Below are 24,248 nucleotides of genomic sequence, written 5' to 3'. Positions count from 1 at the left end.
AAGATTTAATTAAGGTTCCAGACTAGAATTATAATGTTACCAACAGGAGTTGAGAGTTTAAAAGTAGTAAAGGAAGACAGAAGTGTTAATATCTCCATCTTACAAAACCACAGTCAAAAGATGAGGGAGTAAGAAATAGGGGTTAAGTATATTATTTAAAGTAACAGAGGTAAGCAACAGAAGAATTAAAAGGATGTTATAGTTATCAAAAATTAGAAGTGTTAGAATAGACAGGCTTTAACAGGATGTCTGGAGGCCTGTAAAGTGGAAGCCATGGCTCATTAACAGGAATGTTATAGACCTGTCTCGGCAGTACTCCAAAAACAAACTCACAGGAAGCCAGATCAAAGCAGACAGGGCCTAGACAAAGAAGGCCAGAGACACTGAAGAAGTAAGGGAGAAAAGGCCTGAAATCCTGCTCCCAAAGAAATCCTCCCCACAAATAATAAATATTCTACACCTTAGTTAATAACTGTCAATAAAAGATAAAGACCCAAATGCTAGGTGCAGTTCTTACTCAAGCTCACCAGCTCTCAGATATCAAGAGTATACTATCAACTTAATAACTTTTCCACTTGTACCACTAAACCACAGTGTCTGGTCCATTCTTGAATTCTTTCTTGTGATAAAACTAAGAGCCTCTGGCAACAACACAGAGATAGATGGGTTGGGAGGAGGCCTTAGGGTCTGGGGATCTCCCCAGTCTGCCCAGCAACAGAAGAAGAGGGAAAGAGAGAGGTGTGAGCAATGATCTACTCTATTTATAGTGAGACAAAACATAATTTCTCAAGTAGATAATGCAATAGCAATATAAGCATATTTTGAAGGTATGTATGTATGTATGTATGTATTTATTTATTTATGAGAAAGAGAGAGTACGAATGGGAAGGAGCTGAAGAAGCAGGCTTCCCACCGACCAGGGAGCCTGACCTAGAGTTCTGGGATCATGACCCCAGCTGAAGGCAGATGATTGAATAACTAAGCCACCCAGGCAGCCCAAAAGCATATATTTTTACAATATGAAAATAACCACCAAAAGAATACAAATGGTTAAAATTGTATAACTTTGAGGAGTAGGGAAAGAATGAAGACTATTGAGTTTTTAATAGATCTTATTATATTATTTTATTTTAAATTATTGTGCATGTGTGTGTGTTGTATGTAAGTTCAATTTTCACAGTGGAAAAAAATACTTTTTTCTCAAAATTTAAGGGTTGTAAAATGGGATTAGTTTGATTACATTGGAAATTACACACTAAAATTTGAAGAAAACACATCCATCTAATTAAGTATCCTAACTGTCATACTGAGATTAGAAGACATATCCTATTTAATTGGAAAAGGGAGACCAATCAAGTTTTAGCATAAAGAGGTAGTTTGCAAACTTTTTAGCCAAGAGAATCCTATTCTCAAAAAAAATATTGCCCCAAAAGTTCACTATATAAAACAGATCCAAGAGAAACTGCTGTATCAGAAGTTTGGCAAGAGCATCCTTGAAAAAGAACTGAAAACATAATACTGTGGGCAATTCTGACAAGATCCAAAAAATATGAGAAAATCTTCTGATGGAGATGATACCTGTGTATCATCTAGGGGTCTCCCCAGTAGGTAGGGAGTTAGGAGCCATACCAGCAGAGTTTCCCCTGGGGAAAAAAAATCCTCTGATGGAGATGATACCTGTGAAATCATCTGGCCCATGATTCCATGTTTGGGAAGCCAACCATTGAGGCATTTAGAAGCTATTGTATAGCAAAAGCTAGTGCCCAAGGCATCACAGAATAGCTAATCAAATAGAGAAACTATTGTCTTTGTGAAATGTCTCAGTTATAAAATGGTGTTTTGAGATTCTGATTATTGAAAAAGCCTGTCCACTAGAATTCAATCAGCCAAGTTGAACTGACAACAGCGTTCACTGGCCTGCAAATGGACTTTGCAAACAGAGTAATTTGCACTACCCAACAAAATCCTAACCAATAGCTCGAAATCTATTACAAGAGCCACAGATGAAGAGTATCATTTGATTTATTACATATCATTTCCCTCCATGCATGCCCTATCACCTTTCCACAGATTTCACATAAAACATTATTTCAAGAGGTAGTATCATCAGCATCATTTCAAGAGGTTAATCCTCTTTGAACAATAATATGAGTTTATTCCAAATATGTCCCGTCTTAGTTCCCAGCACTCTCTATTATTTGCCTCCTCCTTTTTTTCTTAGACTTTCTATGACAAAAAGGCATCTCCCACATGCCGCAGAGCCAGAGACACAAATCTGGAGATCCAGTGACATGAAACCTCTACATATACCAGTAGTTATGTGGAAAACATTCATTGCCCCTATCTTTCTTTTCCTGCCTCACTCATTAACTTCTCTTCTTGTGATTTTTTAATCAGAGTAAGATCATCACGAACTGGACAATTTCATGGAGAGTGTTCTATTCTTCTATTTTGCTGCCAATAACAATGATAATGGTGAGGGGGATAGGGATGAGGAGGATGATAACAACAACAGAAAATACTAACATGTATTACATGCCAGGTGCTATTCAAATAATTTTATATAAGTTAACTAATTTAATTAATTCTATATCTATATGTATATGAACTTTCTTCAAATGCTGCCTTACTGTTGATTTTTAATCCAGAGAATTCATGAAGTGGTAGAAGCTCCCTACCAAAAGTAATTACTTGGAACTAAATATGAGGCCTGAAACTAAAAACCTCCTAGAAGTCAACATAGGCAGTAACCTCTTTGACATCATCCATAGCAACATTTTTCTCCATGTGTCACCTTGGGCAAGGGAAACAAAAGCAAAGTTAAACTATTGGGACTATATCAAAATAAACTTTTGCACAGCAAAGGAAACTATCAACAAAATGAAAAGGCAACCAACTGAATGGGAGAAGATATGTACAAAGGGTATATCTGATAAGGAGTTAGTATTCAAAATATATGCAGAACTTGTACAACTCAATAACAACAAACAAATATCCAATTAAAAAATGGACAGAGGACCTGAGGAGATATTTTTCCAAAGAAGACATAAAGATGGCCAATAGTCACATCAAAAGATGCTCAACATCACTTAGCATCAGAGACATACAAATAAAAACAATGATGAGATACCACTTCACACTTGTCAGATGGGTAAAATCAGCAAGACAAGAAACAACAGGTGTTGGCAAGGATGCAGAGAAAGAAAGGGGAACTCTCTTGCACTGTTGCTGGGAATGCAGGCTAGTATAGCCACTGTGTAAAACAGTATGGAGGTTCATCAAAAAATCAAAAATAGAAATACCATATGATCCAGGTATCTCACTGCTGGGTGTTTACCCAAAGGAAAAAGCACTAATTCAAGAAGATATATGCACCACTATGTTTACAGTAGCATTATTAATAATAACCAAGATATGAAAGCAACCCAACTGTTCTTTGCTAAATGAATGGGTAAATAAGATATGATACATGTTACTTAGCAATAAGAAAGAATGAGATCTTGCCATTTGTGACACCATGGATGGACATAGAGAGTATTATGCTAAGTGCAATAAGTCAGTTAAAGACAATATCATACAATTTCACTTATATGTGCAATCTAAAAAACAAAACAGGGACGCCTGGGTGGCTCACTGGCTGAGCATATGCCTTCAGCTCAGGGCGTGATCCCGGGGTTCTGGGATTGAGTTCTGCATCGGGCTCCCTGCAAGGAGCCTGCTTATCCCTCTGATTATGTCTCTGCCTCTCTATGTGTGTTTCTCATGAATAAATAAAATCTTTAAAAAAAAACCCAGAAAACAAAAAAACAAAACAAATAAAGAGCAAATGATCAAACAAAGAAACCAAGCAACCAACCAAAAGAGAGACTTAAATACAAAGAACAAACTATTATTGGTTGCCAGAGGGGAGCTGGTTAGGGGGATGAGTAAAATGGATAAAAGAAATCCAGGAGTATAAATTTCTAGTTTTTAAATAAATATTTCAACTGTAATTACTTTGTCTAGTTCGGTGCTACCAAATAGAAATTTAATGCAAGCCATATCTATAATTTTTACCTTTCTAGTAATCATATTAAGAAAAGGAAAAAGAAACAGGTGAAATTAGTTTTAATATATTTTATTTCATCCAGTATATACGAAACAGTACCATTTCAACATGTGATCAATATAAAATATTAATGAGATATTTTACATTTTTTCACACTATCTTCAAAATCTAGCACATATTTTACATTTATAGCACTGTAAATTCTGACTACTCAGTTTCTACTACTGAATAGGTACACATTTAATTGCCCTTAGAATCTCACACAGAATAATTATTTGTCCATTGTTTTCTCAGTTTCCATGAGAAAACTGAGGCCCAGAGAGAAGTGTTATCTCTCATAAGGAGAAATTAGCCTCATACTTACAATCAAGAGAAATGAATTAAAATCCAAGCTCTGTCACTTCCTGGTTGAATGACTTTAGACACTACACCTCAATGAACCTTAGTGTCATCATCTGTAAAAATGGGGTAAGTTCTACTATACAAGCTTCAAATGAGAACATATATCTATATTTGTAAGGGCCTAGTAAAGCATATACCACTACCAGGTAAGTCACAGAGACAACTAGCAGCAGTGCTGGGCTTATTAGTCTGGGCCCAACCAAAAGATAAAATCCACTATATAGAATTATTAAACAACAAGCTTATTAAACTAAAAATATTAACTATAATACGTAAGGAAACTCTTTACAGTACCCTGAGGCTGAGGGAAGGCACCCAAGGAAGGGCAAATTTGGAAGGGGCTCCAAATTCATTGGAAAAGGTATAATTTAAGCAGAGAAGTTAGCGTAAATTGGTTTGGCATGGTGGCCTAGAGTCACTAGGTAAGCAGGAGGAAATTCTCCAGAGTGCAGGTGGTGAGCAATTAACAACCAGTGGAGTAGGAATACAGAGAGAATGGGAACATTTTAGGTTGCTTATAAGCCTTGCAGGATTAAGCTGCCTCAGTAGGAAACTTCTAGGGAGCAAGCAGGCTGTATGGGGGCTAGCAGAGGAAACAGGGAGCAGCAGCTCTGTTATAAACCTTCAGTAAGCAGGTAGGATAGGTGCAGGGCCTACAGAGTGGAGCTGGGGGACAGCATGATTGGGGAGGCCTTCAGGGAAAGATGTAAATCGGAAGACCTGCAGATAAGTTATCACCAAGCCAGGCAGAGGCTTCAAAGGCACTGAGAGTCCATGTATTCTGGATGTGTGGCTGGGTCAGAGCCCCAACATATAGCTCACTCCCTCTCTATTGACCTCCACTTTGCAGTAGTTGGAAACTTTAGGAGAGACCCTTCTCTCTACAACATCCCTCTAGTACCCTTTATACTGAGAAGTTTAACAGATTCATCATTGGAAAGAAGAGATACCTAAATGAATTCTGTCCATTTTCATAGAACAAGTATTGAGAAGTGCATGAACTGAGATGTAATAATTTGAAAACACACAGGGGTAGACCAGAAGCTGTATTTTCTCATCCTTAGTTCACTGCTCTTTCCATTATCCTAAATTTTACTACTAAGATAATTCTAGATAGTTTCTTGAAAATAGCACTCACACTAAGAGTTGGTCACTCTCCTTTTAGGTGTGCAAGTTAACCCTACTTGTAAAGAAGCAGAAAAAAGGAAGACTGATAGGAATATAGAAATGTAACCTTTCTGTGTCTCAGTTTCTTCATTGAGCTAATGGGTATTACACATCCCACCTTATAAGTTTGCTGTAGGAATTAAGGAAGACAACATACATAAAATCTTCAGCACAGGCCTGGGACATAGGGAATATACAGTAGAAATTTGTTTCCTTTCCTTCAGATGACATAAGGTCAACCACTGCAGCATATTCTTACATTCCTTTTTCCTAATCTCATCCAGGAGTGAAAGTAGACTAAGTGTGATGATTTTCACATTATCTGTCATTCTTCATAATATTTATTCATTGTTACATAACAACTGTCATCTTACTTAACTATTTTCATAACACATTTGTGATTTTAAAGGTTCTTCTCTCCTTCAATTATATAATTTCACAATTAAGTACTTATGTTAACGAGATTGCAGATATACCAAGTGGAATCCAGAATTGCTGTGCTATCCAGATAAGTTATTTAACCTGAATGTCAGTCACTCAAATAATGCCCAAGTCAAACTGACTGATGTTATCCAGCAGCGATATCCACTAGTCTCTTCTTTCCTCTCTGAACTTGCTATCTTTAATCCAAAATTCTTGTCACAACATTCCAGATAATAACCAGATGGTATGTTCTTAGTCCTTTTTAGGTTCAGATGCTTGGTCAAGATGCTACATTTAGTTCTTGAAGACCATCTAGGTTACATGTTCATACACATTGGAATTCACAAAATAGGTATATACCTAGCTGAAAATAATAAATCTGACAATTTTTCATACCTCTTTATGAGACAATGGGAAATCAGATCCATGGGTTTTCAAGCTAGAAATAATCTGAGATTATCTGGCACAGTGCTGTCCAGTAGAAATTTCTACAATGATGGAAATGTTCTATGTCTGTGCAATCCAACACAGTAACTACTAATGACACGTGGGTACCAAGCACTTGAAATCTAACTAGTATGAATAAGGAATTGCATTGTTAATTTTATTTTATTTATACAGCTATGGGCTACCATATTGGACAGCAAATATCTACATAGTATGGCTTAATGGAAAGAATGTGGGACTTGAAGCTAAAAAAAAACCCTAAAGACTAAATCCTGACTATTGTCAATTTAACTTTGGTCAGGTTTTTTATCTTTCCCAAACCTCAGCTGCCTCATTGTAAGATGTAGGTAATATTAGAACCTCACACAATTGTTGTGATTAGAGAATGAATGTAAAGCAAGTAGCCCAGTGTTTGGCAAGCATATAATAAGTACCCTTTAAATAATGCCTATTATTATCAAGCTCATTTTCCAGATGGAGAAAGTGAAGCTCCAAAAAGAGAAGAGACTTATCCACAGTTGCATGGCTAGTTGGAAACACAGCTAGGAGCCAATTGCAGATTTTCTTACTGTTTAAAATGAATTTTCTTATATATATGAATCCTCCTCACCCCTGAAGAGTGAAGAGTGGTAGCCCAAACTACTCAACTGCTATTAAAAAATATATAGTTGAAGAAAATGTACCTTGGTGAAGCCTATTTGCTCCTTCCGAAAATTTTCCAGGGGTTTAATCAGCAAATCACTAGCATTGTGTACCTAGGAAAAAAAAAAGAAAGAACACACAAAACAACTTTCAGATTAGAAAGGATCAGATTCAAGTTTCCTTGTTACTAAGGCATTACCCTGTAATATATCAACCTGCAAAATGTAAATTGATTTGCGTTGTTTTTTTCATTGTTGTTACTGTCTTTTTTTCCCATATTGGTCTCTTAAGATCAAATGTTTTGAGAGGAAATGAGAGAAGGAACATTAGGGGCATTTCTTTGTAACTTACTGGTAGTCTGATCTGAGTTTCTAATTGATAAATATCTATAGTTATGTCCAGAAACAGATACAGGGGGGCTGAAGTATATGTGGAAAAGAAAAAAAGAATGGAAAATGAATGAAAATACCAATTGTGCCAAGTGCAAAACATTTTATGAGAGGCAAATGAGTTAGCAGTAATGGCATCAGGATAAATTCCAGGATAAATTGTGTCCAGTCCTGCCAGGGTGTGTCATAAAACCAGAACATTTTCTTCAGAACTTAGAGTATATTGCAGCATCACAGAGAACACTGAATCAAGCCTTCAAATTACCTACATTTGCTCTGAAGCTGATAAAAACAGCCTGCCCAAGAATGAAAAATATTGACATTGTTATGGTTCTAGATATATAAAAACACTATTTGCAAACTTGACCCCTTGCCCAGAAATATATAAAGCTTGTGTTCATATAAACCTCTTGAAAGATTACACCTGTCCAAAGCAATAAGTGGGGTTTGTTTTCTTCAGTGGTGTGAATCAGCTGTATAGTAATGGAAGAACTAAGAGAATACGTCTAAAGGGCTAGATTTTAGGATCTGTTGCATTAATTTTGATATAAGACAGGGAAATAAAGAACTGCCTTCCTTGTCAAATGAGACATAAAGTGTCAGTAAGACAAGATAGATCTTCATAACAAAAGTAGAAAAAAGAGTAGAAAGCCAGTTTTGACAAGTCCTGTATTCTCCAGATTAAGAATCAGTTTTTAAACTACCACGGCAAGTTGGGGCATTAGTACATATTTTTTATCTGTGTCCTGCAGGCAATTTGGGTCTCCTGTTTTGTGTCCAGACGTGATCCAGAGTAAAACTAAATGACCAAACTCTTATCCAACCAAAACTATCAGAAGCCCTAGTATCCAAAATAAGGACACCAGTGATTCTCCTTGATGGAAAACAATAATTCTATTAAAAGTACTAGCCCATCTCTCTTGCCCAACAGACTCTACAGTTCTATGGACTGTGAATTATGCGATATCAACTTTGTGTACCTACCTAGAAACAAATTATGTCATTAGTGTCATAGTTCTAGTATAGAGTTATTTTTCTTCTCTCCTTTTGTGGAAATTTTAAAACATGGCCATAAATTCACTGACACTCCCGCCATTGAGAGGTGAGGTCTCTGTCCCCTCTGCCTTTAATATGAGTGGGTTTATTACTTCTTTGAACATAGAATATTATAGAAATGATACTATGTGACTTCTCAGACTATGTTATAAAAGGCCAGCAACTTCCACCTGGTTCTCTTGGAACACTCCCCCTGGGGATGCCTAAGCCACTCTATAAGAAGTTGGACTACCCTGAGACTACCAACCTAGAGAGGCTAAATATATACATTCTGGTCAAGTCCAGCTGAGCCCAGCCTTCCAGCCATTCCATAGAGGTGCCTGATAGGTGAGCAAAGCTGCTTTGGACTCTCCACATCAACTCACCTCCCAGGTGAATACTACTACCACATGAAGCAGAAGAATCATCCAGCTGACTCCTCCCCAAATTCCTGACCCATGACATAATGAGATAAAATTAAATCGTTTTAGTTTAAGCCACTATATTTTGGAGTAGGTTGTTAGGCAGCAATAGATAATTAGAAAAACTATTTCCACTTTCACAAAGGTAACACACAAAAAAAGGTTACCTGGAACACATTGAAGAGTTTGCCTTTAAATAAGTGAGCATGCCATTTCAAAGGAGAGTAGTGCGTGTCAAACCTCTATATGGAGATTCAGCTGAGCCCTTGCATACACAGGCAACCCAAGGATGGCACAGTTGCCAGCTTTTACGTTCCAAAGTGGATTTTCTTATATAATCAGGTGTGCCAGCAACTTCTCACAGAGTCCATAAGGCCACTGCTTTTTGAATGTTTGGCCCTGTCTCTGTCTAGAAAACTAGTACATGATTCACTGAAATTAGAGGCCATGGTTTTCCCTTGATCATATTGGCAATATTGCTCCCAGTCTCCTACAACACAAATATATACTCTGAGCCATTTCTTCTCTTGGATATTCAGTGGTTATTATACTACTTTCTGCCAGAACACAGAGCTAGAGAAAAGATCGCACTGAAGCTTGACTCTTCTTTCTTCATTTTGTTTTATGCTTAAATTCCTTACAAGTCTAGCAACTACTCAAAAAAGCCCTTTTAATTAAACATGATCTTTATTCCCCCTTCTGATCACTGAATCCATTTCATAAGCTCTCTAAGAGTAAAGTTCCTACCTGCTATCTCAGTGTAGAATCCCCAGCATAATAAGTGACATTCTAAACACATTAATGAGTTTAGCTAACCAGGTTCCTACTGCATGGATCCCAATTAACACTAGATAGGGTATTTAGCAGATTAGAGATGGTACTCAATCCAGCAGTGTAGGTTTGCTCACGCATCTTTGATAGTTAACTAATTATCAAAAGAAGCCATTGAGAATATACTGCTTGAAATAGTATGGATCTCTTTAGGTCATTCTTTGCAGTCTTCAGAGACAGACCTTGCACATTGCTAATAGGGTCTGCTTCAGAGTCAGAAAGGCACCTAGGCAAGGCAAGCCTTAATCATATAGGAAGTCTGTTATCCAGACTTTTCAAGGCCAGATCTGAGGTAATACAATATCCCACAGGGTACTATCTAAGAACATCACAGTTGGAACGTTCCCCCTCAATTATTCCCTCCATAATTCCTTCCACAATTTAATTTCACTTACAAGAATGACTAGACATTTGCAATGATCATAAGCTAGATCTGTGAACTTCCTTCCTGTCCTAAAGCTTCTTTTGGCCTCCTCTTATATAAAAGATAAAAAGCTGTTTAGGACCTCCCAGATTATCTATATTGGAGTAAGAAGTCCTTTTACCACAGTTATAGGAAAAGGGAGAGGTTCAGTCAAGCTATGAATTCCTGGGATGTTTTGAAAGGCCTTCCTTGAGCCTAACCTTCACAGCATTCCTAGAGTTAAATGGGAAATGGGGAGCAAACACTCAATAATACATGATTGAAGAGTTGTGGGGACAAAAGGGTACAACATAGCGAAAGAAGAAAATGAGTCAGTCCTGTGGAAAAGAGCCAGCAAGAAGTGTGGGAAAAACAATATCTCAAAAGATGAGTCCTACTTTAATATTTCAGAGCTTTGTAATCAGGTAAATAAAAGAGATCAAGTAACAACTAGGGCTCAAGAGATACACAGCTGAGCTTTCTAGTGGTATGTGAATAAAAGGGAGTTGAATGCCTTTGAGATCAACATTGGCAGTAGTCCACAAACTCTTCAGGCAGAAGAAAACATTTAGTACAGTATAGATTAGCTTGGGGGGGGGGGGGGGCATCTACCAGACTCCAGAGAAACTACCCATAATGTTCTCTCCTTAATAGCCTTAGAAGTAAGTCTCTTAAACTAAGAAAATTTCCAAGTCAAATTTCCATAAGCAGGATCTTGGGGGTAACAAAAGATAATAACACTCAGTGTCTTTTGTTGTTGTTGTTATTTATAGAACACTTTCATATTAATTATATCATTTGGAGTTCTTACAACAACCTTGGGAGGGGAGGATTATTTTCCTCATTATAAATATGAAAAAAGAGAAACAGCAAAATACCATGATTTATTTGAAATCAACAATCAGTGGCATTGCCATTATGAGAACCTAAGAATACTTCCCCTACCTCCAAGACCTGCTTCCAATCCCACTTCTCTAGGAGTCTAGATGAAATGGTAGCAATATTCTGAGAAGCCAGTACCACACTGTTGAAAAGGATGAGTAATGACAGATTAAAGAACCCTGGCTACTGAATAAATAGGCTTAACAAAACTGAACTGCTCACAGGAAGTCATCCTATCAAGAAAAGGATGGTGCACCTCTCACTGCCCTCTACAAAGTTCCAAAATTACCCTCACACTCCTAGGAAAAATAAATATTGATCAACTTAGGTGCTTCTACCTTTATGTCCAAATATGTCTGGCATGGGGCTAAGGACCTGCATTTCTAGCAATTTCCCAGGTGACACTGGTGCTGCAGGTGTAGGGACTATACAAAAAGATTATTTTTTAAGCTGCTAGAGTATACACCAAAAAAATAAAATACTTAGGAATATATATAATGAAATATGTACAAGATTTATGTGAGGAAACTACAAAACTGATGAAAGAAATTAAACGGTTAAATAAATGGAGAGATAATCCATGTTCATAAATAAGAAGACAATATTTTTAGGATGTCAATTTATCCCAACTTGTTCTATAGATGCAATGTAATCCTGATTAAAATCTCAGCAATTTATTTTGTGGATATTGACAAATTGATTCGAAAGTTCATACCTAATATTAAGTCTTACTACAAACCTACAGTAATCAAAACAGAAAAAAGGGGTTATCTGAAATCTCTCTGTACTTTCTACTCAGTGTTTTTGTAAAACTAAAACTTCTCTAAAAAATAAGTCTATTAAGAAATATACTATAAATGTAAGGAAAAGTCTCCATACTGGTTTAAATAAAACAATTATATGTCAAATATACATAAAGTCTATATTATTACTTCTATAAGCAGAGAAAGAGATAAATGAATAATTTAAGAACACTATGGGCCATAATTTATTTCTACATGTTCAATAGCCTGGTTTAATGTCCTTTGAAACCCCTTCTTGCTGATACGAACAGGAATGTGATTTCCACACTAATTTCTCTCTACCTAATGCTCAACTCCTGGGGTAAAAGCTTGAGATAGAATAACCAGATCTATTTCCTAAATATCTTTACTGTTCTAAACAGCCATGAGACAGAAACTGAAACAACAGTATGAATACAATGAATGAGGACAGAAAAATCCCCACTATCAAGCAAGATATCAATTCAAGGCCCAGTATTAGTTACCTACCATCATCATCCTCTCATTTTCTACTTCGTTGAGCAATTCGGCAAATTCCTTGAAGGATTCAGCTAGAAGGACAGAATAAAAAATAAACCAAATTAACCACAGTACTTGATAGGGAAGTGGGCAGAGATCTGAGTGATATAAGTTAGGGACCAGTGCTCCAAACCGGACTGGAAACTAGAGGAAGGCATCAAACCTAAGGCCAAGAGGAGAATGTGTTCAGTACTGTTGAATGCTTTTGTTTGTTTGTTTTTTTGCAATTCCACTATCCAAAAGATTTTTTTCCCTTCAGTTTTATTGAGATATAATTGACATACAACACTATGTAAGTTTAAGGACAGGAACTACTCTCTTGGCAACTTTCAAATATACCACATAGTCATGCTAATTAGTCATTATATTGTACATTACATACTCAGTTCTTTTTTTTTTTTTTTTTTTTTTTTTTTTTTTTTTTTTACATACTCAGTTCTTATTTATCTTATGAATGTAAGTTTGTACCTTTTCATTACCTTCATTCAATAACTCCAACCCCCACCTCTGGCAACGACAAAAATGATTTCTTTTACTATGAGTTTGTTTTTAAGGTTCCACATATAAATGAAATCATACATTATTTCTTTTTCTCTTTGATTTATTTCACTTAGCATAATACCATAAAGATCCATTCATGTTGTCACAAATGGCAGAATATCCATCTATTTTATGACTGAATAGTTCCAGTGTATGTGTGTATTATATATATATATATATATATATATATATATAATACACACACACACATACAAACAAGTTGTTTCCACGTCTTGGCTATTGTAGATAATGCTGCATTGAACACAGGAATGCCAATGTCTCTTCAACATAATAATTTAATTTCCTTTGGATATATACCAAGATGTGGAATTGCTGGATCATAAGGTAATTCTATTCCAAATTTTTTGAGGGACCTCCATTCTATTATCCACAGTAGCTGCACCAATTTACATTCCTACCAACAGATTCCTATTTATCCATATCTTTGCCAACATTTACCATCTCTTGTCTTTTTGATGAAAGCCATTCTAAGTGAGGGAATATCTCACTGTGGTTTTAATTGCATTTCCCTTATGATTAGTGATATTAAGCGAGTTTCATGTACCTATTGGCTATTTTAATATCTTCTTTGGAGCAACGTCAATTCAAGTCTCTTGCCCATTTTATTTTTTTAAAGATTTTATTTATTTATTCATAGAGATGCAGAGAGAGAGAGAGAGGCAGAGGCACAGGCAGAGGGAGAAGCAGGCTTCATTCAGGGAGTCTGACGCGGGACTCGATCCAGGGTCTCCAGGATCACGCCCTGGGCTGCAGGCGGCGCTAAACCGCTGAGCCACCCGGGCTGCCCTCTTGCCCATTTTAATTGAATTATTTGGGTTCTTTGTTTGTAGTGCTATTGAGTTGTTGTAGTTATTTGTATGTTTTGGCTATTGACCCCTTATCAGATATACAAATTGCAAATATTATCTCCTATTCCATAGGTTGCCTTTTCATTTTTTAAAGATTTAATTCGTTTGAGAGAGAGAGAGACAGAGAGAGACAGACACAGAGAGACAGAGAGAGAACAATCAGCGGGGAGGGGCAGAGGGAGAGGGAGAAGTAGATTCTCCCCAGAGCAGGGAACCCTACACAGGACTCAATCCCAGGATTCTGGGATCATAACCTGAGTCTACAGCAGACACTTAGCTGACTGAACAACCCAGGGACCCCTGCCATTTTTTTTGTTTGTTTGTTTTGTTTTGTTTTGTTTTGTTTTGTTTTAGATTTTACTAATCTATTCATGAGAGACACAGAGAGAAAGAGAGGCAGCAACACAGGCAGAGGGAGAAGCAGGCTCCATGCAGGAAGCCCAACGCAGGACTCCATCCTGGGTCTCCAGGATCACACCCTGGGCTGAAAGTGGTGCTAAAATGCTGAGCCACCTGGGCTGCCCACCCCTACCTTTTTGCTGATTGTTTCTTTGGATGTGCAGAAGAATTTTAGTTTGATGCAGTCCTTCTTATTGATTTTTATGTTTGTCATATCAAAAAAATTGCCAGGGCTCTATCAAGAAGCTTTTTCTCTGAGATTTCTTCTAGAATTTTACGGTTTCAGGTCTTACATTTAAGTATAATCCATTTCAGGTTAACTTTTGTGAATAGTATAAGATTGGAATCTACTAACATTATTTTATATGTGAATATCTAGCTTTCCCAGAACCAGTTACTGAAGAGACTATCTTTTCTCTACTGTATATTCTTACCTCCTTCATGTTAGATTAATTGACCAGATAAGTTTGAGTTGATTTCTGGAATCACTATTTTGTTCCACTGACCTATATACCTGTTTTGTGCCAGTACCATACTGTTTTGATTACTACATCTTTGTAATATTATTTGAAATCAGGGAGCATGATGCCTTTAGCTTTGTTCTTGCTTCTCAAGATTGCTTTGACAATTCAAGGTCTCTTGTGGTTTAATAAAAGTGTGAGGAATATTTGTTCTAGTGTGTGAAGATGCTGGTGGTATTTTAATAGGGATTGCATTCAAGTTGTAGATTGCCTTAGGTAGTATGGACATTTTAACATTATCATTTATGCCAATTTGAGAGACCTATGTCTTTCCATTTATTTGTGTCATCTTCAACTTCTTTCATCAATGTCTTATAGTTTTCAGAGTATAATCTTTCACCACCTTGGTTAAATCAATTCCTACTTATTCTGGTTATTATGCTCTTGGAAATGAAATCATTTTCTTTCTTTTGCAGATAATTTATTTTTTTTGTGTTTTTTAAAACTTTTGGTTCTCTTCACCCATGTCACTCCTTACTACAAAATTTTCTGGTAAAGACTTTTTTTGGTATGTTTTTCTATTGGCATTCGATATGCCAACATATAGCATAAAATCCAGTGCTGATCCTGTCAAGTGCCCCCCTCAGTGTCCATCACACAGTCTCCCCAAACCCCTGCCAGCCTCTCTTTCCACCACCCCTTGTTCTTTCCCAGAGTTAGGTGTCTCTCATGTCCTGTCACCCTCACTGATATTTCTCACTCATTTTCTCTCCTTTCTCCTTTAATCCCTATCACTATATTTTATATTCCCAAAATGAATGAGATCATATACTGTTTGTCCTTCTCCGATTGACTTGCTTCACGCAGCAAAATACCCTCCAGTTCCATCCACATTGAAGCAAATAGTGGTATTTGTCATTTCTAATGGCTGAGTAATATTCCATTGTATACATAGATCACATCTTCTTTATCCATTCATCTTTCGATGGACACTGAGGCTCCTTCCACAGTTTGGCTATTGTGGCTATTGCTGCTATAAACATTGGGGTGCAGGTGTCCTGCTGTTTCACTGCATCTCTATCATTGGGGTAAATCCCCAACAGTGCAATTGCTGGATCATAGGGCAGTTCTATTTTTAACTCTATTTAACCCCCACACAGTTCTATTTTTAACTCTTTTTAACCTTCACAAGGTTTTCCAGAGTGGCTGTACCAGTTCACATTCTCACCAACATTGCAAGAGGGTTCCCCTTTCTCCACATCCTATCCAACATTTGTTGTTTCCTGTCTTGTTACTTCTCACCATTCTCACTGGTGTGAGGTGGTATATCATTGTGGTTTTGATTTGTATTTCCCTGATGGCAAGTGATGCAGAGCATTTTCTCATATGCTTGGTGGCCATCTCTATGTCCTCCATGTGAAGTTTCTGTTCATGCCTTTTGCCCATTTCATGATTGGACTGTTTGCTTCTTTGCTGTTGAGTTTAATAAGTTCTTAATAGATCTTGGAAACTAGCCCTTCATCTGTCATTTACAAATATCTTCTCCCATTCAGAAGGCTGTCTTTTAGTTTCGTTGACTGTTTCTTTTGCTGTGCAGAAGCTTTTTATCTTGATTAAGTCTCAATGTTTTTGTTTCCCTTGCCTTCATACATGTATCTTGCAACAACTTGCGGTGGCCAAGTATGAAAAGGATGTTGCCTGTGTTCGCCTATATGATATTAATGGGTTCTTGTCTCACAATTAGATATTTCATCCATTTTTTAGTTTATCTTTGTTGTATGCTGTAAGAGAATGGTCTAGTTTCATTCGTCTGAACATGGCTGTCCAATTTTCCAAGCACCATTGATTAAAGAGACTGTCCTTTTTCTACTGGATACTCTTTCCTGCTTTGTCAAATAATAGTTGACCATAGAGTTGAGGACCCATTTCTGGGTTCTCTATTCTGTTCCATTGATCTATGAGTCTGTTTTTGTGCCAGTACCACACTGTCTTGATGACCACAGCTTTGTAGTACAACCTGAAATCCAGCATTGTGATGCCTCCGGCTCTGGTTTTCTTTTTCAATATTTCCCTGGCTATTTGGGGTCTTTTCTGATTCCACACAAATCTTAAGATTATTCATTCCAACTCTCTGAAGAAAGTCCATGGTATTTTGATAGGGATTGCATTAAATGTGTAAATTGCCCTGGGTAACATGGACATTTTCACACTATTAATTCTTCCAATCCATGAGCATGGAATATTTTTCCATCTCTTTGTGTCTTCCTCAATTTCTTTCAGAAGTGTTCTATAGTTTTTAGGGTATAGATACTTTACCTCTTTGGTGAGGTTTATTCATAGGTATCTTATGCTTTTGGGTGCCATTGTAAATGGGATTGACTCCTTCATTGCTCTTTCTTCAGTCTCATTGTTAGTGTAGAGAAATGCCACTGATTTCTGGGCATTGATTTTGTATCCTGCCACACTGCCAAATTGCTGTATGAGTCCTAGCAATATTGGGGTGGAGTCTTTTGGGTTTTCCCTGTATAATACAGTATCATGTCATCTGCAAAGAGGGAGAGTTTGACTTCTTTGCCCATCTGAATGCCTTTTATTTCTTTTTGTTGCCTGATTGCTGAGGCTAGGACTTCTAGTACTATGTTGAATAGCAGTGGTGAGAGAGGACATCTCTGTCATGTTCCTGATTTTAGGGGAAAGGCTCCCAGTGTTTCCCCATTGAGAATGATATTGGCTGTGGGCTTACTGTAAATGGCTTTGAAGATGCTGAGGAATGTTCCCTCTATCCCTACACTCTGAAGAGTATTGATCAGGAATGGATGTTGTATTTTGTGAAATGATTTCTCTGCATCTAATGCAAGGATCATATGGTTCTTGTTTTTTCTCTTGTTGATATGATCTATCACATTGATTGTTTTAACAGTGTTGAATCAGCCTTGCATCCTGGGGATAAATCCCACTTGGGCATGGTGAATAATCTTCTTAATGTACTGTTGAATCCTATTGGCCAGTATCTTGTTGATAGTTTCTGCATATGTGTTCCACATGGATTTTGGTCTATAATTGTCCTTTTGGTGGATTCTTTGGTTTTGGAATTATGGTGATGCTGGCCTCATCAAATGAGTTTGGAAGTATTCCATCGCTTTCTATGTTTTGGAACAGCTTTAGTAGAATAGGCATTGTTTCTTCTTTAAAGTTTGGTAGAATTCCTCTGGGAAGCCATTTGGTCCTGGACATCTGTGTCATGGGAGGTTTTTGATGACTCCTTCAATTTCTTCCCTGGTTATTGGCCTGTTCAGGGTTTCTATTTCTTCCTGTTTTAGTTTTGGTGTTTGTGGTTTTCCAGAAATACGTCCATATCTTCTAGATTGCCTAATTTATTGGCGTATAGCTGCTCATAATGTTTTTTAAATCGTTCGTATTTCCTTGGGATTGGTTGTGATCTCTCCTTTTTCATTCATGATTTTATTAATTTGACTCTTTTTTTCTTTTGTTTTTAATAAGACTGTCTAATGGTTTATCTATCTTATTAATTCGTTCAAAGAACCCACTACTGGTTTTGTTGATCTGTTCAACAGTTATTCTGATCTCTAGTTAATTGAGTTCTGCTCGAATCTTTATTATCTCTTTTCTACTTGGTGTAGGTTTTATTTGCAGTTCTTTCTCAAGTTCCTTTAGATTCAAGGTTAGCTTGTGTATTTGAGTTTTTTTTCCAATTTTTTGAGGAAGGCTTGTATTGTGATGTATTTTCCTCTCAGGACTCCCTTTGCTCTATCCCAAACATTTTGAACAGTTGTATTTTCATTTTTATTAGTTTCCATGAATCTTTTTAATTCTTCTCTAATTTCCTGGTTGACCCTTTCATTTTTCAGCAGGATGGTCTTTAACCTCCGCATGTTTGAATTCCTTCCAAATGTCTTCTTGTGATTGAGTTCTAGTTTCAAAGCATTATGGTCTGAAAACATGCAGGGGACAATCCCAATATTTTGGTATCAGTTGAGATGTGATTTGTGACCCAGTATGTGGTCTATTCTGGAGAAAGTTCCATGTGCACTTGAGAAGAATGTGTATTCAGTTGGGTCTGGATGTAAAGTTCTGTAAATATCTGTGAAATCCATCTGGTCCAGTGTGTCATTTAAAGCTCTTGTTTCTTTGGACATGTTGTGCTTAGAATATCTGTCATTTGCAGAAGGTGCCATGTTGAAGTCTCCCAGTATAAGTGTATTATTATATAAGAATGTCTTAACTTTGGTTATTAATTGATTGATGTACTTGGCAGCTCCCACATTCGGGGCATAAATATTCATGATTGTTAGGTCCTCTTGTTGGATAGATCCATTAAGTATTATATAGTGTCCCTCTTCATCTCCTACTACAGTCTTTGGGTTAGCCTTTAATTTATCTGACATGAGGATGGCTACCCCTGCTTTTATTTGAGGACCATTTGAATGGGAAATGGTTTTCTAACCTTTAATTTTCAGGCAGTAGGTGTCCTTAGGTCTAAGGATCATTAAGCCCATTCACGTTCAGAGTTACTTGAAAGATATGAATTTAGTGTCATCACAATACCTATTCAGTCCCTTTTTTGTGTGCATTACTTCCTTGGACCTTCTCTCTTTCACAGAGTCTCCCTTAATATTTCTTGCAGAGCTGGTTTGGTGGTCACATGGTCTTTCAGTTTCTGCCTATCTTGGAAGCTCTTTATCTCTCCTCCTATTCTGAATGAGAGCCTTGCTGGTAAAGTATTCTTGGCTGCGGGTTCTTCTCATTTAGGACCTGAATATACCCTGCCAGCCCTTTCTGGCCTGCCAGGTCTCTGTGGAGAGGTCTGCTTTTAATCTAATATTTCTGCCCATATAAGTTAGAGATCTCTTGTCTCCCAGCTTTAAGGTTTTTCTATTTAGCTTTGGAATTTTCAAGTTTCTCTATTAAATATCGAGGTGTTGAATGGTTTTTATTGATTTTAGGGGGGGGCCTCTATCCTCGATCTGAATGCCTGTTTCCCTCCTCAAATTAGGGAAGTTCTCAGCCATGATTTGTTCAAATCTGCTTTCTGGTCGTCTGTCCCTCTCAACACCCGCTGGAACCCCAATTAAATGTAGTTTTTTTTCCCTCTGAGGCTGTCATTTCTTTCCCTTAAGCTTTCCTCATGGTCTTTTAATTGTTTTTCTCTTTTTTCCTCAGCTTCCTTCCTTGTCATCAACTTGTCTTCTATGTCACTCACTCTGTCTTCTACCTCATTAACCCTCATCATTAAGACCTCCAGTTTGGATTGCATGTCAGTTAATTGATTTTTAATTTAGGGTGATTAGATCTAAATTCTGCAGTCATGAAGTCTCTTGAGTCCTTTATGCTTTTTCCCAGAGTCACCAGTAGGTTTATTTTTTTAAAGATTTTATTTATTTATTCATGAAAGACAGAAAGAGAGAGAGAGAGAGGCAGAGACACAGGCAGAGGGAGAAGCAGGCTCCATGCAGGGAGCCTGATGTGGGACTCAATCCCGGGACTCCAGGATCACGCCCTGGGTGGAAGGCAGGAGCTAAACCGCTGCCACCCGGGGATCCCCCACCAGTAGCTTTAGAACTGTGCTTCTGAATTGGCTTTCTGATATCGAATTGTAATCCAACTTGTGTAACTTTGTGGCACAGAGTACTGTTTCTGATTATTTCTTTTGTGGTGAGTTCTTTCTAGTCATTTTGCTCAGTGCAGAGTGGCTAAAAATTGGTTGTACTGGAAAAGGAAGGAAAAAAAAGAAAGAAAAAGGAGGGGTATCCTCACCTTCTCTATACTGTAAATCCCTGACTTCCCCTGGAACTTTACAGCACTGTTTGGTCAAGAAGTTGCTCTTCTCCTGTCCTTCCAGCTGGTCTTTTGAGAATCTGCTGTGCTGATTCTCAGGTGTGTGCACCTGGGGGAGCTGCCCCACCCCCTTCCAGGTGCACGACTCAGTGGGAGCTGTTTATCCTGTGAGGCCCCTGTTCCCTGGTGGCTCCGGTCTGTCCCAGGTACAGGGTGACACCAGGAGGAACAATAGTGGCGGGGGCCAGCTCTCCACCTCTGGAGTCCGCTCCCGCAGGAACAACTGCAATCTCCCAGTCCACACTGGCCTGGATGCTCTGGGGCCGGGGGGTACTGATCTGCACAGCTTGGGGGTGCCGAGCTGCAGTAGTGTCCTCGCTGTCCTGTGCCCTCCTCACTTCCGCCTGTCCCGGGGGGAGCACAGGATCCTGGGCTGTGTCCCCCGGCACCCTGGGATCTGGGGCCTCTGCTGCTTGAGTCATGCTTCTGGGGCCATGGCGCTGAAAGGCAGTGCACAGCCCCCTCCGTCAGGAGCCGCAGCCTGAGCTTCTCCTCAGGCCCGCGCCAGGCGTGCACTCCAGCCCTTTGCAGAGATCGGCTGAGGTCTGTGGTGTGCTCTCCCCTGGGGCACACTTCCTCTGTTAGTGACTCTGGGAGACTGGAGGATCCACTGTCCCTCCTGTGGCCCCATTTCCGTGCTAAACGCCTTTTCGTCTGGGAAGAATCCAGTGAGGATTTTTAAAGTTCCTGCTTCTCCAGGGCTGGGCTTCCCTGTCCCAGGAGGCTTTTGCCGCTGCCCTTAGCCGGCTCCTCTCGGGGGTCACTCTCCCACTGGATTCTTTACTTTTTTTTTTTCCCGTCTTCCTACCTTGACAGAAGCGCGAACTCTTCTCACTGTAGCATTCCAGCTGTTCTCTCTTTAAATCTCAGGGTGAATTCGTAGATTTTCAGGATGATTTGAAGGTTATCTAGGTAATTTGGTGGGGACAGGTGACTTGGGGACCCTACTCCTCCGCCATCTTGCCCCGCCCCTTTTTGGTGAAGTCTTTAGGATTTTCTCCATATAAAATGGAGATAATTCTATTCCCTTCTTTGTAATTCTGATGCCTTTTATTTCTTTTTCTTACCTAATTTATCTGGCTAGGACTTCCAGTACAATGCTGAATAGCAATAGCAAGAGGGTACATTCGTTTTCTTTTTGATTTTAGAAGGAAAGCTTTGTAACTTTCACCACTGAGTATTATCTTAGCTGTGTGCTGTCACATATTGCCTTAATTATGTTGAGGTACATTCCTTCTATACTTAATTTATTGAGAGTTTTTATCATAAACAGATGTTGAATTCTGCCAAATGTGTTTCTTTATTATTTTTATTGGTGTTTAATCATAATACAAATAGTTTTTGTTTTGTTTGATTTAGCATTATGAAAGATTCATTTCATGATACCTTTTATTATTGAACTTTCCTAGCATATTTAAAATGTAAAATTTGATTCGTAAAAATTTCCAAACTTTCCAAAATACATTTTATTGAGTAAGTTACTTACATAGCCCTGACTTATGACAGAACTATAACAATGAGATGATGTCTGGCCTTTATTTAGTTTTGATGACCGAAGTCCAGCATTAAGGTCCTGTAGTGCAGTTATTTTGAAACTAATCTCTTTACCCCAACTTTTTTTTAAATAATTTTATTTCCTTCTGGCTTATATTCATTATGATAAGTGTATTCTTTAATCCCCAAGCCTTATTTCACCAATCTCTCCACACTCCTCCTCTCAAGTAACCATCAGTTTGTTCTCTATAACCAAGAGTTTGTTCCTTGGTTTGTCTCTCTCTGTCTCTTTTTTTTTCCTTTGCTTATTTGTTTTCTGTCTTAGATTCCACACATGAGTGAGATCATATGGTATTTGTCTTTCTCTGATTTATTTCACTTAGCAATATACTCTCTAGCTCTACCTATATTAATGCAATTAGCAAGATTTTTTCTTTTTATGACTGAATAATATACCATATAATATATATATTTATATGTAATGCAATTATTTCATATATAATATATCAACACACACACATGCCATATCTTATTTATCCATTCATCTATCAATGGCCACATGGCTGCTTTCATAATTTGGCTATGATAAATAATGCTGCTATAAACATAGGGGTTCATATATCCTTTTGAATTAGTGTTTTTTTTTTTTATTTTGTATTTTGGGGGTATATACTCAGTAGTACGATTATCAGATTGTAGGATAGCTCTATTTTTTATTTTTTGAGGAACCTCCATATTGTTTTGTACAGTGGCTGTACCAATCTACATTCCAAACCAACAATACAAGAGGATTCTTTTTTTCTGCACACCTTCATAAACACTTACTTTTAGTGTTTTCTAATTTAGCCATTCTGACAGGTGTGAGGTGACATATCATTATACTTTTGATTCATATTTTCATGATGATTAATAACGTTGAGCATCTTTTCATGTGTTTTTTGGCTATATTTATATATTCTTTGGAAAAGTTTCTGTTCATGTCTTCTGCCCATATTTTGATTGGATTATTTGTTCTTTGGGTATTGAGTTATATCAGTTCTTTACATATTTTGGATACTACCCCTTTATTAGACACGTCATTTGCAAATATGCTCTCTCATTCCATGGGTTGCCTTTCAATTTTGTTGATTATCTCTTTTGCTGTGCAGAAACTCATTTTGATGTAGTCCCGACAGTTTATTTTTGCTTTTATTTCCCTTGCCTCAGGAGACATATCTAGAAAAATGTCAGAGATATTGCCGTTTTTTTCTCTTTAATGATTTGTGTGGTTCCAGGTCTTACATTTAGGTCTTTAATCCAATTTGAGTTTATTTTCATGTATGGTGAAAGAAAGTAGTCCAGTTTCACTCTTTTGCATGCTGCTGTTCAGTTTTCGCAAATACACTTTTTTGAGCACAGTGTCTTTTCTCTGATTGGATAGGATTTGTTCTTTAGTTGAAGATTAACTGACCATATAATAATGGGTAATTCCTGGGGTCTCAGTTCTATTCCATTCATTTATCTGTCTATGTTTTTTATGCCAGTATCATACCGTTTTGATTACTGTAGCTTTGTAATATAACTTAAAATCTGAAATTGTGACACCTCCAGTTTTGTTTCTCTTTTCCAACATTGCTTTGGCTATTAGAATTCTTTCTTGATTTTACACAAATTTTAAGATTGTTCTAGTTCCTTGAAAAATGCTGTTGGTATTTTGATAAGGATTGCATTAAATCTGTAGATAGCTCTGGGTAGTATGGACAGTTTAACAATATTTTTTCTTTGAATTCATCAGCATAGAATGGCTTACCATTTATTTGTGTTTTCAACTTCCTTCATCAGTGTTTTATAGTTTTCAGAGTATAGGTCCTTCACCTCTTTGATTGTTTATTCTTTGATATTTTATTGTTTTGGTGCAACTGAGAATGGGATTGATTTCTTCATTTCTCTTTCTGCTATTTCATTATTAATGTATAGGAATACAACAGATTTCTGTACACTAATTTTGTATCCTGCAAGTTGACTGAATTAGTTTATCAGTTTTAGTCCTTTTTGTGAGTCCTTGGGATCTTGTATATAGAGTTATCATGTCCTCTGAAAATAGTGACATTTTTACTTCTTCCTTACCAATTTGGATGCCTTTTATTTCTTTATGTTGTCTAATTTCTGTGGATAGAATTTCCAGTACTATTTTAAATAAAAGTGGTGAGTGGAAACCCTTGTCCTCTTCCTGACCTTAGGGGAAAAGTTCTCAGTTT

At 37.5% G+C, this 24,248-nt stretch overlaps 1 protein-coding gene across 7 annotated transcripts in view; it reads right to left on the bottom strand.

Moving 5' to 3' along the window:
- OPHN1 (oligophrenin 1) overlaps positions 1-24,248 on the bottom strand; it is a 587,085-nt gene that overhangs the window by 328,858 nt on the left and 233,979 nt on the right. For all 7 annotated transcript variants that reach the window (XM_077888989.1, XM_077888994.1, XM_077888992.1 and 4 more), the window contains 2 exons: positions 12,363-12,424; positions 7,171-7,242 (listed from right to left, as the gene is read on the bottom strand). In XM_077888989.1, coding sequence (XP_077745115.1) covers positions 7,171-7,242; positions 12,363-12,424 — 134 coding nt within the window. The remainder of the gene's footprint in view (positions 1-7,170; positions 7,243-12,362; positions 12,425-24,248) is intronic.

This window comes from Canis aureus, chromosome X (assembly GCF_053574225.1).
Source record: "Canis aureus isolate CA01 chromosome X, VMU_Caureus_v.1.0, whole genome shotgun sequence".
NCBI classification, from domain to species: domain Eukaryota; kingdom Metazoa; phylum Chordata; class Mammalia; order Carnivora; family Canidae; genus Canis; species Canis aureus.
The sequence above is the reverse complement of the archived record's forward strand: the minus strand, read 5'-3'. Positions and strand labels throughout refer to the sequence as shown.